The sequence below is a fragment of the Xenopus laevis genome, chromosome 1L (assembly GCF_017654675.1).
Source record: "Xenopus laevis strain J_2021 chromosome 1L, Xenopus_laevis_v10.1, whole genome shotgun sequence".
NCBI classification, from domain to species: Eukaryota; Metazoa; Chordata; class Amphibia; order Anura; family Pipidae; genus Xenopus; species Xenopus laevis.
This window is the reverse complement of record NC_054371.1, coordinates 26,402,054-26,415,230: the sequence shown is the minus strand read 5'-3', so window position 1 is coordinate 26,415,230 and position 13,177 is coordinate 26,402,054. Positions and strand designations below refer to the sequence as shown.

General features: G+C 41.9%; 1 protein-coding gene across 3 annotated transcripts in view; it reads right to left on the bottom strand.

Moving 5' to 3' along the window:
• Window positions 1-13,177, bottom strand: part of ppp2r2c.L (protein phosphatase 2 regulatory subunit B, gamma L homeolog) — a 100,160-nt gene that overhangs the window by 72,135 nt on the left and 14,848 nt on the right. The window contains exon 2 of one of the 3 annotated variants that reach the window (XM_041587814.1): window positions 6,969-7,110. The exons of the other annotated variants lie outside the window; for them this stretch is intronic. Coding sequence (XP_041443748.1) covers window positions 6,969-6,978 — 10 coding nt within the window. The 5' untranslated portion in view covers window positions 6,979-7,110. The remainder of the gene's footprint in view (window positions 1-6,968; window positions 7,111-13,177) is intronic. 3 annotated transcript variants of the gene reach the window in all.

Sequence of the window (13,177 nt, the reverse complement as noted above, 5' to 3'; positions counted from 1 at the left end):
GTTTGTGTCTATGTTGTATTGGAATAAAATATTTGTAGTTTTATAAAGTAGTGTAACTGCCATGTCCAGTGTTTTAAAGGAATTGTTCAGTATAAAAAAAACTGTGTAAATAGACAGAGTGTGCAAAATTAAAACTATTTGTAATATAGTTAGTTAGCCAAAAATGTAATGTATAAAGGCTGGAGTGACTTGATGTCTAACATAATAGCCTGATACTAAGAAAAGGCACACTGGCACACAAGCTGTGAATGCAGGTGAACACCTTGCAAAGATTTATTACCGGAAGTGCAACGTTTCGGGGCAAGCCCCTTTGTCAAGCTTGACAAAGGGGCTTGCCCCGAAACGTTGCACTTCCGGTAATAAATCTTTGCAAGGTGTTCACCTGCATTCACAGCTTGTGTGCCAGTGTGCCTTTTCTTAGTATCAGATTTGAGGTTGCCGGTTACCTCTATCACTGTGCACCAAGGAAATTGGAATTATCTACACAGAACAGGTGTGCGTGAGCTACTACTACTTTGTAACATAATAGCCTGAACACTACTTCCTACTTTTCAGCTCTCTAACTCGGAGTTAGTCACTGACTTGATGCTTTGCGGCTATCTTGGTTTCCATTGATTGGTTACCAAGCTGTAACCAATCAGTGACTTGAGGCGGGCATATTAGTCATAACTATTTGCTTTTGAATCTGAGCTGAATGCAGAGGATCAATTGCAAACTCACTGAACAGTTATGTCCCATGTGGCCCCCCTTCAAGTCGCTGACTAAAGGTGGCCATACACGGATAGATCCGCTCGTTTGGCGATGTCGCCAAACGAGCGGACCTCCCTCCGATATGCCCACCTTGAGGTGGGCAATATCAGGCAGATCCGATCGTGGGCCCTAGGGCCCAACGATCGGATCCTAGCATTCACAAACGGACGGTCGGATCGCGGGACCGCATCAACTAACAGATGCGGCCGCGATCCGACGGGGTTTTTAAACCCATCCGATCGAGATCTGGCCGACTTTCGGGGAAGCCCGTCGGGGGCCCCCATACACGGGCCAATAAGCTGCCGACACGGTCTGTCGGCAGCTTTTATCGGCCCGTGTATGGCCACCTTTACTCAGAGTTAGAGAGCTGTAAAGCAGGAAGTAGTGTTCTGGCTATTATGTTACACATGCAGTCACTTTAATCTTTATACACTACATCGGGGCTGTCCAACTGGCGGCCCGCGACCCCCCTTATGTGGCCCTCCACATCAAAGTCTGCCTGCTGTGTCTGTTTATCATTTGTAAAATTTAAACGGTATCACTACAGAGAGTAAGTGGCCCCTGCATTGTCTAAACCTCAAATTCACACTGTAATCCCCTGCATTGTTCACACATTTGACACCTCTATTGTTTATATCCTAAAGCCCTGTACTGTTCACACCTGAGACCCAGACTGAAACTGCCCACATTGTTCACCTGTTCACACTTTATACAAAATGCTAAAGGGGCACCAGCACTGTGTCACTGTATGTAGTACATATTAGACTGCTCCTGATTCCTGTCTCCTGCTCTGTTCTGACTTCCCTATGCTCCCTGTGTGTGTCATACTTTGCCTGCTCTTTGCACCCTGTGTGCCATACTCTGCCTGACCTATGATCCCAATAGAACATAAACCTGGTATTTGTTCTGGGGGTTTGTTAGCACTTGAAAATTATTGTTAGAGGCCCCTAAGGTGTTTAATCATATGCTGGAGTACTGTATTATACACAGGGGAGGAGGAGGCATATGGATTTATGGTTATGTCTTATATGACTTAGCTTTTTTCACATACGAGTGGCATCCCTGCTAGTGCCGGGCCAAAGTAGTTTGGCACCCTGGGCAAGAGCTTCAACCAGTGCCCCCCTGTCCTGCATTACCATTTCCCTCCTTACCATGATGGTTTTTAAATAAAGAGAGCACGAATGTGTACAACACTTTTTCATTTATATTACTCCCCCCTGTACCTGTACCAGCAAGCTCAGCAGCCATCCATCACACAGCCCTCCCTGTACCTGTGCCAGCAGCCATCCATCATACTGCCCCCCCATACCTGTGCCAGCAGCCATCCATCATACAGCCCTCCATATTGCCCACAATCTTTACCTGTGCCAGCAGCAGCCAAAAATAATTATGATTGCGTCATATTGCCCCCAAGTATTTATGTACCTGTGCCAGCGCCCAGCCCAGCAGCAACAGCACCAAACATATGGCCCCCAAATCTGTACCTGGCTGTTCCAGCAGGAAGCTTCACACTTTACAGTAATAGAAAGAATGTCTTCAGTTCAGCGCAGCTGTGCAAGGCTGAGAGCAGCGAGAGCGAGACACACCAAGCAGCCCCCCAGCTCTCTGCCTCTCTCTGCCACCCAACCGCATCAGTGACGTCATTGGTGCGTATACGCACGTCATGCTGCACTGCCACACCGCACAGAAGGAACCATTACTTGCTGGCAAGAAGGAGAAGGTGAAAGAAGGGGATTCCACCCAACTGAGTGACCATGATTACTGAAATAAATTATTAAATAAACGCTTGAAAAAAATGAAAAAATGTACAAAAATACAACCCATTAAAAGTGCGCCCCTCAATGATGGCGTCCTAGACAGCTGCCTACTCTGCCTGCCCCTAGTTCCGGCCCTGATCCCTGCAGTGAGCACCAATTATATAGTTTTTTGGTGTGCTATTAATGTGGACATGGGCTTGCGGTAACATGGGTGTAGTTTAAAGTGGGTGTGGTCAAAAAACAGGGCGTGGCTAACACTGGTTTCCATTATCGGCCCTCCACCATGTAGATTAGAAAAATTCCGTCCCTCTGTACCATATAAATTGGACAGAACCGCATTACATTATCCTAAATAACTATATTAGAATATTTTTTTTTTTGCACAGCCTGTCTATTTACCCAGTTTTTATTTTTACACTGAACTGTTCCTTTAAAGGGGTGGTTTGTCTTCAAGTTAAATTTTAGTATGTTTTAGAATGGCCAACACATTATTTATTTTTTATAAATTTCTTTTAATTATTTGCCTTCTTCTTCCAACTCTTTCTAGCTTTCAAATGGGGGTCACTGACCCAAGCTAAAAAACAAATGCTCTTTAATTATTTTTTATTACTCACCTTTCTATTCAGGGCCTCTTCTATTCAAATTCCTGTCTCTTATTCAAATCAGTGCATGGTTGTTAGGGTAATTTTGACCCTAGCAACCAGATTGCTGAAATTGTAAACTGGAGAGCTGCTAAATAAAAAGCTAAATAACCAGAAATAATAAAAACTGAAAATCAATTGCAAATTGTCTCAGAATACCACTCTCTACATCATATTACAAGTTAATATAAAGGTAATTCAGAGCTTTATGAAAAAGACCTTAAGATTCGACTGCAGTCCACTACCCATGCTGAACACTCCATTATACCCTACATACAGAGGTCTGCACCAATCAAAGAACAGAGAGTCTGGATGTATCCTATACTTTAGCTTCACCTGTTACCAGGGTTGCTAAAAAGTTGACATAAAGGTAAACAACCCCTTTAATTAGCCCCAATGTGTCAACTAGTACTACAAGTTGCTCTGTTAGAGGCCCCTGGGTTGATATAGGGACTGAGAATACTTTATAAAATATACCCACCACCACAAGCAAGAGATTTTCGGCTGTCCTTTATAGGTAAAAGTACTTCTGCACATCTCATTATCCACAACGGAAATTTTTTTATGTACTGGGTTAGTTCTGAAAATCAGCCATTCACTCTGGATTGCCCAATAACGGTAATGTCTTTTATAATGCACGGGGCACAGCTATACACCCCCCTAACTACACTGTGGAATGTTCTACGGCACGGGCCGCGGACAGTCTTCAACTGGGCAGCCGAATTGGATGCCGGCACTCCAGAATTGGACGCCAACCCCCTCCCAACCCCTGACCCCACCGGTCCCCAGGCCAAAAAAGGTTGAGGATCCCTGTTCTTGGGGACAATCTAGATGTCATCTGCACTCTGACCTAGTAGAAACCCCTACGGAAATAAGGATTCCTTGCCACTAAAGCTGCTACATTGGTTACTATGTTCTAAAAACAGTGAGAAGACATAACAATGCATGACATATTTGGAACAAAAATGGCAACAACAGCACATATATAACTACTGACAAATTTAGAAAATGACAGTATGTAAATAAAATAAAGACACAGACCAGAAGATGTTGAGTGGTAATACATACAGTATAAGGTGGAGAGACTAAATGGTTCCTTCTTTGCAGATAAATGAAATAAGATAAAACAAAAGTGGTTCTGTGGCCTTTGTACCTATCAGCCTATGGTCTTTTTTGAAATACTGATTGAGGCCACAAAACTGATTTTGTGCAGCAAAACTTGGGTCCCCCAAAGAAAAGGTCAAATAAGTAAGAGAGTTCTTTCTACTCGTGAGTAGTCTTACTTTTAAGATGGGAGTTAATGGGCTGTGGCTGCTAAGGACACAGTGTGACATAATGATATACAGTATGTATGTGAGTTGGCTGGGAGGCCATGGAGTTTATAGAAACAGGTTTGCTTGTAGTCTCATTAGATATATTGCAGGAGATAGAGGCAAGGAGACTGTGGTTGTTATACACCAATGCATGAGCACATTTCCCTTCATCAATCCCTAAAAAAGACATAATAGGGGTCATTTACTAAGACCGAGGCAGAAATGCAGGAACACTAAGGGGGCAAAAGTGCTTATGTGCAAACCCCACCTCTCGTGCAGCTCTGTATTTATGGGGGTGGGGTTTGCACATAAGCACTTTTGACCCCCTTAGTGTTCTTGCATTTCTGCCTCAGTCTTAGTAAATGAGGGCAAGTCTCTGTGTAGAGCCCAGAGGCAATTTAGTTAGGCTGGAAAGCCAGGGTACAAAGCCTGGCAATCTGTGGATACTGGTAAATGCAAGATGACATAGACAATCACTATTTATTGGGCTGGTGGGGGACAGTTTGGGCCTATTTAAACTTTAAATGCCAGGGGCTATTTTGAATCCTAGTCCAGGCCTATACAAAGTAAAAAAAATGTCAGATTGCTCCCAAATTGTGCCAGCCTTCATTTGTGACTCAAATTGCATCTAACATTCTCATAGTTGGGATGATGTGTGGTGTTATAATGTGTTTTTAAAGCCTTTAGCTTTTGCTATGGAGAGGGGAGCAAGGGCTGGAACACAGGGGGCTCATATCTGACCTTTAAGACTAAACTTGATCCCTGTCGACATTCATACCTTCAACTAGTTTGGAAATCAGGCACAAGTCAGCCACAAGGGATCCCTTTACCACACATCTGCCCAATATGGGGGTTCTGGCATATGCTAGAGGGGCAGCTGTAATTTGCCACAAACAGTCATTGTTTAATGGGCTAGTGGGGGGACTCATTGGGTCTTTGTGTGCTTGAAATGCTAGGGCCTATTTTAAATCTCAGTCCAGACCTGAGTACAGTTCTACTTTGCTCCTTGCATCCCCTACTACTCCTGACTTCCATGTCCCAAAGAACACGTAAGATTAAGGTAATTCTTTTTGTGGTCCTGGATTCAGTGAACAAGGTGCAAACCATTGCTAACTTTGTCTCCTTCTTCTAAGATAGGCTTCCTTGGTAATTATCCAAAATTCTAATGAGAAGTCATATTTCTGTACTTAAATATTCACTTGTGTAATTGCCTAAACGGGTGCATCCAGTGCCCTCAGGAGAGCTTTAATGGTCTATTAGCTCTGCATTGAGCTGCAGTATTCTGAATCATGTATTAGGTAAGATCAGTGACCTCTCCACAGACAGCTGCCAGATCATCATATTGCAAAGGAGGTATTGGCACACCTAGCTGGATAGAAGCAGTGTTACCATCTGCTGTTTTTAGCCTGCATTGGAATTAATGCCAGCTACTGTAGCATGTTCCTTTCGATTGAATACTTTTTCTACCCTCTTTCTACCTGTAAGAAATGTTTTTTCCTCCTTAAAAAAACTTTTTCTGCTCCTCCCACCAGCAATATTACTTAATGTAGGGCTGTAGTCTCTCCATTAGGGATGCACCGAATCCAGGAATCCTTCTGCCCGGGCAAACCGAATCCTAATTTGCATATGAAAATTAGGGGCGGGAGGGAAATCGCGTGACTTTTTGTCACAAAACAAGGAAGTAAAAAAAGTTTTCCCCTTCCCACGTCTAATTTGCATATGCAAATTAAAATTCGGATTCGGTTCGGTATTCGGCCGAATCTTTCGCAAAGAATTTGAACGAATCCAAAATAGTGGATTCAGTCCATCCCTACTCTTCATGAATGAGTAGATTGTCATAGAGGGACTGGAATTTGGAGCTCTGGAAAATGAACCCATCCATACATAGACCACCATGCCTCTTGTACACACCATGAACTGAACAGGTCTGATTTGGCCATCAACATAGATGGTCAGTTTGCATATATCGCTTTGTTTGGGCTGATGGATCTAAACAGGATTGAGATGAAGTAGCAGCTCTTCTAACATATGCTGCTGAGAATAGGCAATGGCAGAAGACATTTACGTCTAAACTTGTGTTCAACAAATATTCCAACACAACAGTGCCTGATTAAATATGATCATACATGGTGAGTTTAATGGTACATTTAAGAGGAGCTGAGGCTCTTCTCAGTTCTGTACCTCCCAATAGCCAAAGCCCACCCATATGTGGAAAAGGTGCATCAGCAGATGGCAGGCTCACTTAACTGGGATTGCAGGACAGTCTGTTAAATTGCCTCACCCATAATCTTCAAGATTTATTATTTACATTCACAGTAAATGGTCTGGGCAGTATGGCTGGACACTACTGTCATTCAATAGAAGGAACATAATATTAGTTGTAATGTGTTCAATAGTTCTTCTTCCCATCCAAGTAGGTCTATCATTCAGTACAGAGAGATGAAGACACACACAAACAACATGAAGAAGCTGGCTACCCCCATTCTGAGGTGGGAAGTGTGACTCACCACAGCTCATATTTCAGCCTTGTGAAGCACAAAGGGAGCCTGGGGAGATGGTCTCTCATGGAAGTCCACAATGTAGGAAGCATATGCCCTCACTCAGGAAACTTTCCACAGTCTGGGCAGCTGGGCAGCTGTCTTTCCTCCCCTAGATTATAAGATGGAAACTGTCTTACCATCTTCCTCTTCCGAATCAGAAGGCACTTCATGCAATTGGGATGGGGTTGTATTTATGCAACTGCAACTACATAATTGAAAGTTAACTTTTTGCCAAACCATGCAGACTTAACTTGGACAGTGAAGTGACCGTGAAGTTATGGGCTTGTACAGGCCATGAATAGCCAACATATCACTCCCCACCTGCGGCTGAACTATTAATGCAAGTGACAAAGTAAAAAAGATGTGGTTCAGAAGCAGATGGAGTGCTACATGGTCACAAAAAGTTGTGATGAGGAGAGATCAATCAGCAAATTGTTTTCCAGCTGGTTTGCCCCTTGATTCATGTTGAATCATCGAAAATGTCCTGATTTAAATCAATTGGCTTCTCATAAGAATGCTCATCTCTTCCGACAGCATCAGATGCTCTGTGCAATGTCATTTCATCCACATTTAATAAGGAAATTCTATCCAACGTGAGTGCACGTCCTAAATGCGCATTGTAAACATGGCTCGGATCACTGCTTATAATTATGTGTTTCAGATACAGCTGCAATAGAAGCCATTTGTATAGCGCATTGCGAAATAAAACGGGTCAAATTCGCCCATCCCTAGTAACGGATCAAAGTGGGTAAATATTCGGGTTACGGTTTGTTTCTGGGTCTTAGAAATTCGTTCCGCACAGGACTCTAGCCTGAAAAGAGTAATAAAAAGTAGCAATAAAAATACATTTGTAACCTCAAAGAGCATTTATTTTTAGATGGGGTCACTCAGAAACGGAACTAGAGGGGGGTGGGCCCTGGCGCAGGACGCGCATCCGGGCCCCCACCCCCCTCCGTACACCCGGAACTGGCCCGGGAATATGCACCGCGAAGCTATGGGGGCCCTGAGGGGGTGCGGGCCCTGGCCCGCTCGCACCACCTGCTCCCCCGGTAGTTCCGCCCCTGGGGTCACTGACCACCATTTGGAATCTGGGTCAGAAGAAGAAGGCATTATTATGAACTGTACTCTTTTAAAATTGCTAATTGAAGGGGTTTAGCCTAATTCTAGTGTATGCTTAAAATTTAGATGCACAGAGGGGGCTTAGGGGTGAGTATCAGAGGGATGGTAGGCTCACGTTAGCGTAAAAAACAAATGTGTTATATTTTTTTAGATGGGTGATGGCGTTGTGTTAATAATTTCTGTTTGGGATGGGATAAAACAGGATTATGATTCACTGTTCCAACAAAAAGAGCATCAAAACATAAATGGCTGATGGTGGCATTAAAGGTAAATCCAGCTCTGTGCAAGCTAATTGCATCAATGAGAGAGAGAGCAGAGACACTCTGTGTACACTGTCATCTTTTCACTGTGGGAACACTTCCAAACCTCTGACCATAGACTGAAACTCAAGATTGGCCAGACTGAGTGCCAGGCATTGATAGGCCTAGTGCAAAAAGCCTACGTGGGACATCAGCTGGTACATCCCTGTAGCTTGCCACCCAAATGCCAAATGGAAAAAGTGGGTATTAGCAAAATATTTGATCGATCAACAGGAACACTACCTATAAGTGTACTATGGCAATATATGAAAATAATACTGCTATACTACACTATTTTTCTGTATAGTAACCACACTGCAGAACAGGAGAAAGTCTCCCCTCTGTAGCACACCCACAGTATCTTCTTTCACACCTCTTGCCCTGAGCAGTATGTTATGTATAAAAAAAAACAGTATGCATTATGAAATTCCACTTTCTGGGCCCATTAGTGGCAACAGTGTCGGACTGGGATACCAGGGGCCCACCAGAAATCCTTAGGCTGAGGGCCCACTTTCCAAACTATTATACCTCCTCTCCTCACTCAACATCTTTATTCTCATAGTCTCTTTTCTCTACATACTATACTCTGTAATCTGTTCCTCCTTTATTAAGCCTCTTCGTTCCCATAAAGAAATAGGGAATAGGCCAAATTGTTAGAAGCAAGAAGCCCACTGACACCTGGTCCCACTGGGAGTTTTCCCGGTATCCCAGTGGGCCAGTCCGACACTGAGTGGCAAAAATCGTTACAGTTTAGATACAGGTTATACCTTTTTAATTCCACTGGACTGTTTGGGATTCTGTATTTCTGAAGAGGCCAATGGAATATTACATTTCCATAATCTCACCCTTCTGTATAACACTTGCATTGCTAAAGGGTACAGTAAATGTGGCAAGTATCACCATTATGTATAAATTCAAATATCTCGCTGTGATCATATGGAATGATCACTGCAGGCAAGAAGGGTAACACCAAGGCAGGGGTCCCTAATAGGGTTACCACCTGCCCGGTTTTGACCTGGACAGCCCGGTTTTTTGAAGGGCTGCATAGGTCAAAACTGCCGGCAGAATTTCCTATGATTGACGCGGCGACCAGACGATCACCATGGCATAGCCCCGTCCCTGACATCATGGCCCACCACGCCATAGCCCCGCCCCCTGTCCATATTTAACCAGGAGAAAAGTTGGCAACCTTAGTCCCCAACATTTTTTACTCATGAGCCACATTCAAATGTAAAAAGAGTTGGAGAGAAACACAATCATTATAAAAGTTCCTGGGGGTGCCAAATAAGGGCTCTGATAGGCCCTACGTGACCTGGTAGCAAAGTGGTGTGTTGGGCAGTACACTTTGCTACCAAAACTGGCCTCCAAGCCTGGAATTAAAAAATAAGCACCTGCTTTGAGGCCACTGGGAGCCACCCCATATACATTTTCCAATAATCATACAGCATACAGCTGAGGCAGCACATATTAAGAACAAGCAGGTTTTTTGTTTTTTTTTTATAGTTTTTGAATTATTTCAATTGTGACTCTTTCCAGGTTTCTAATGGAGGTCACTGACCTCAGCAGCTAGAAAACAACTTTTGCTCTGTGAGGCTACTATTTTATTATTATTGGTACTTTGTATTATTTATTTCTATTTAGGCCCTCCTCTATTTATATTCTTGCCTCTCTTTCAAAACGCTGCTTAGTTGCTAGGTTAAATTATACCTTAGCAACCAGAAAGCTGCTGATATTCCAAACTGGGGAGTTGCTGAACAAAAAGCTAAATAATTCAAAAATCCACAAATAATTAAAAAAGACCAATTACAAATTGCCCTAAAATAGCATCCTCTACATCTAAATGAAAGTTTGAAGGTGAACAACCCCTTAAACAGCTAAAGTAATTTTTTTTAACATATACTTTTAATTTCGTCTATTTCCAGTTTCCATACATTTTAATCATTCAACTTGTTTACAAAAATCTGTGCACTTTGTAATAAACATTTTTACCAGCACAAAAGAAAAACAAGACAACAAATTCTCCTGTTACTTCCCCTTTAACCCGCGTATACAACAATAATGGAAGTAAACCAAAAAAGGTATAAAAAATCTTTAGGCAATCAGAAAAAATGCATTTGCCAGCACTTCAAATAGCAAGTGTAGCACTTTCTTAATAGTGACGCTCATTAATTATAAAAAAAGGTTTTTAAGGTTTCGTTTTAGTTCTCCTTTAATTACTCATTCACTAAGGCCGATGGCTGTTGTCAAGGGGATGACTAAATCAAAACTGCTGGTGTGCAATTACAATACATCCCGTTAAGCACAATGTACAGTTAAATATAAAAGCAGATGGTGACTTTTGGGTGCATTTAATTGAAAAATATTCGTAGTTCTTTTTTTTTTTCTCCTCTAAACTTCAGTCATTGAATTATTAATGGCCGTGCTCTGCTGAGCTTCACAGGATAAGATTTCACTGGGAAAGTTTTCGAATCGTTTCAAATATTCAATGTTATCAATTTCAATTGAACTGGGTCATTATTTCTTTAGGGAATACCACTGTACATAAAGCGTCTTATCCAATAATGGCACATTGAAAAGCTATTTCTACCCTCTTCAAAACGGAGTAACGCAGGCATTAGTCCTATTCCCACACAGAAACCAGGGCAAAGCAGCAGTAACACAATATCCAAAATGCTCTGTGTTCCGCAATCAGCTAAACGACTTATCCCAGGATGAAGTTATGCAGTGTTATTGAGATCACAGAATTTGCCATTGAACTTTTGATGCCAGCGAGTGCAGCAACAGTCAAATTAATTCTCTGCAGATGAATGCAAAATAAACTCTTTCAGGTAAAGGCAAAAAAGGCAATTATCTGAAGTAGAAATATATATATATATATATAATGTAATATACAGGTTGGCAAGCAGACAATGGCATGGCCCAAATTGTTTTATATTAAAAAGAAAAACATACAATGATGCGACTAACAAAGAAAGCTTATGATTGAGGTTTCTGCACAAAGGATTTTCAAGAAGAGTGGCTGGCTCTGTGATCTACAAATCAAAAGTGTTTAACTGCTATGAAATGGTGTCTATATATACTTCACAGGCCGTGTGAATTCATGGAGAATTAGCTTTAGTGAAAGGAATCTATAATGCTCAGTTTTCTTCAGAAAATATCATGCTCACCTTGAGATAATATCATGCTCACCATCTTTGCACAGCATCCTCAGCTTCTTTATATATCATGCTCAACTTCCTACAGATAATATCTTGCTCACTCTACTCTACACTCACTCTACTTGCTACTTTACAAAATATCCTTACTTTCTGATATAGTGCTCAATCTCTCATCAAAACATACCATGCTCACCAATATCATGTTCAACTTCATATATTAGCAAAGTCAAGTTCAGATATTACACTAAACTCCAGATAACATGTTGCTCAACTTCAGATAATATAATTTCCACTTTCCTTCAAATAATACCATCCTACCTTCCAACACAATGCTCATCATTCCATCAAAAATACCATACTCATCTTTGAATAATATCATGCTCACCTTCATATAATATCATGCTCATCTTCAGAAATATCATGTTCACCTTCTTTGCATAGCATCCTCAGCTTCTTAATGCATCATGCTCAACTTCTTACAGATAATATCTTGCTCACTCTACTCTACATTCACTCCAGATAACATGTTGCTCAACTTCAGATAATATAATTTTCACCTTCCTTCAAATAATACCATCCTACCTTCCAATACAATGCTCATCATTCCATCAAAAATACCATGCTCACCTTTGAATAATATCAAAGCTAATCATGCTCACTTTAACATATAGTTGGGGAATTGATTGCAAGCATCTAATAGGTTTATATGTACTCCCTGAACTAGAGCCAGGGACCCTGTTTATACTGGCTTCAACACCTCCAGGCTGAGCCACAGGAGGCACCATGGTTTTGGCCTGGATGTATCCCCTGATTGTTGCAGGCAATAGGCCAATTAAGTGGATATTTTGGCCTCTCTCCTCCAATACCCTGTACTCAATCATTGTGTTATTGCCTTAGCTAAGCCTCCAGAGTATACTGTCCAATTATTCATTCAATCATCTGCCCGAGTATCTGTAAATCACTCCTGTCCTGCCCTTGCACTGGCATTCAGTGTCACCCTGGATTTTACCCTTGGCCTGTTATCTGAATGTCTGTTTGTCTGTTGTCTACCTTGACATTTTGCCTGTTTTATAAACTCTGTTTGCTTGCTGCCTGCCCCGTCATTGTGCCTGAACTTGCTGCCTTCCTAGACCAATTTCCTGTATTTGGACTTGTGAATTTCACCGATCCCCCTCATTCCCTGTGTATATCCAAACATTGCCCATGGGTTGATGCTGTGTTTAAAGGCCCCAGCCTCCCAGCCTGCTTCTACACTGAAGTTACGGTGGATAACCCCACTCTTGACTTTTGGTTAGAGGTTATGGGAACCCAGAATGTACATGAATACAGATGTTAGCTTCTTGAAGACACTTTTCAGGAAATACTTTGGCAACAACAATGCACACCATCCACCACATGCCCCTGCTCCTGCCAGACTTGGTATATAAAACTCCTTCTCCGGTGCATGCTAACCTTATATTATATGTTAATTACTTTAAAAAGCTTTCATTTTATGGCATTACTATTCCTTTAAGTACACAACATAAAAGGCATTTTATCACTGCCAAAGCTCAAACATATAAACCAAAATCAAAAGTTAAATGACTGTACATAAACCAAA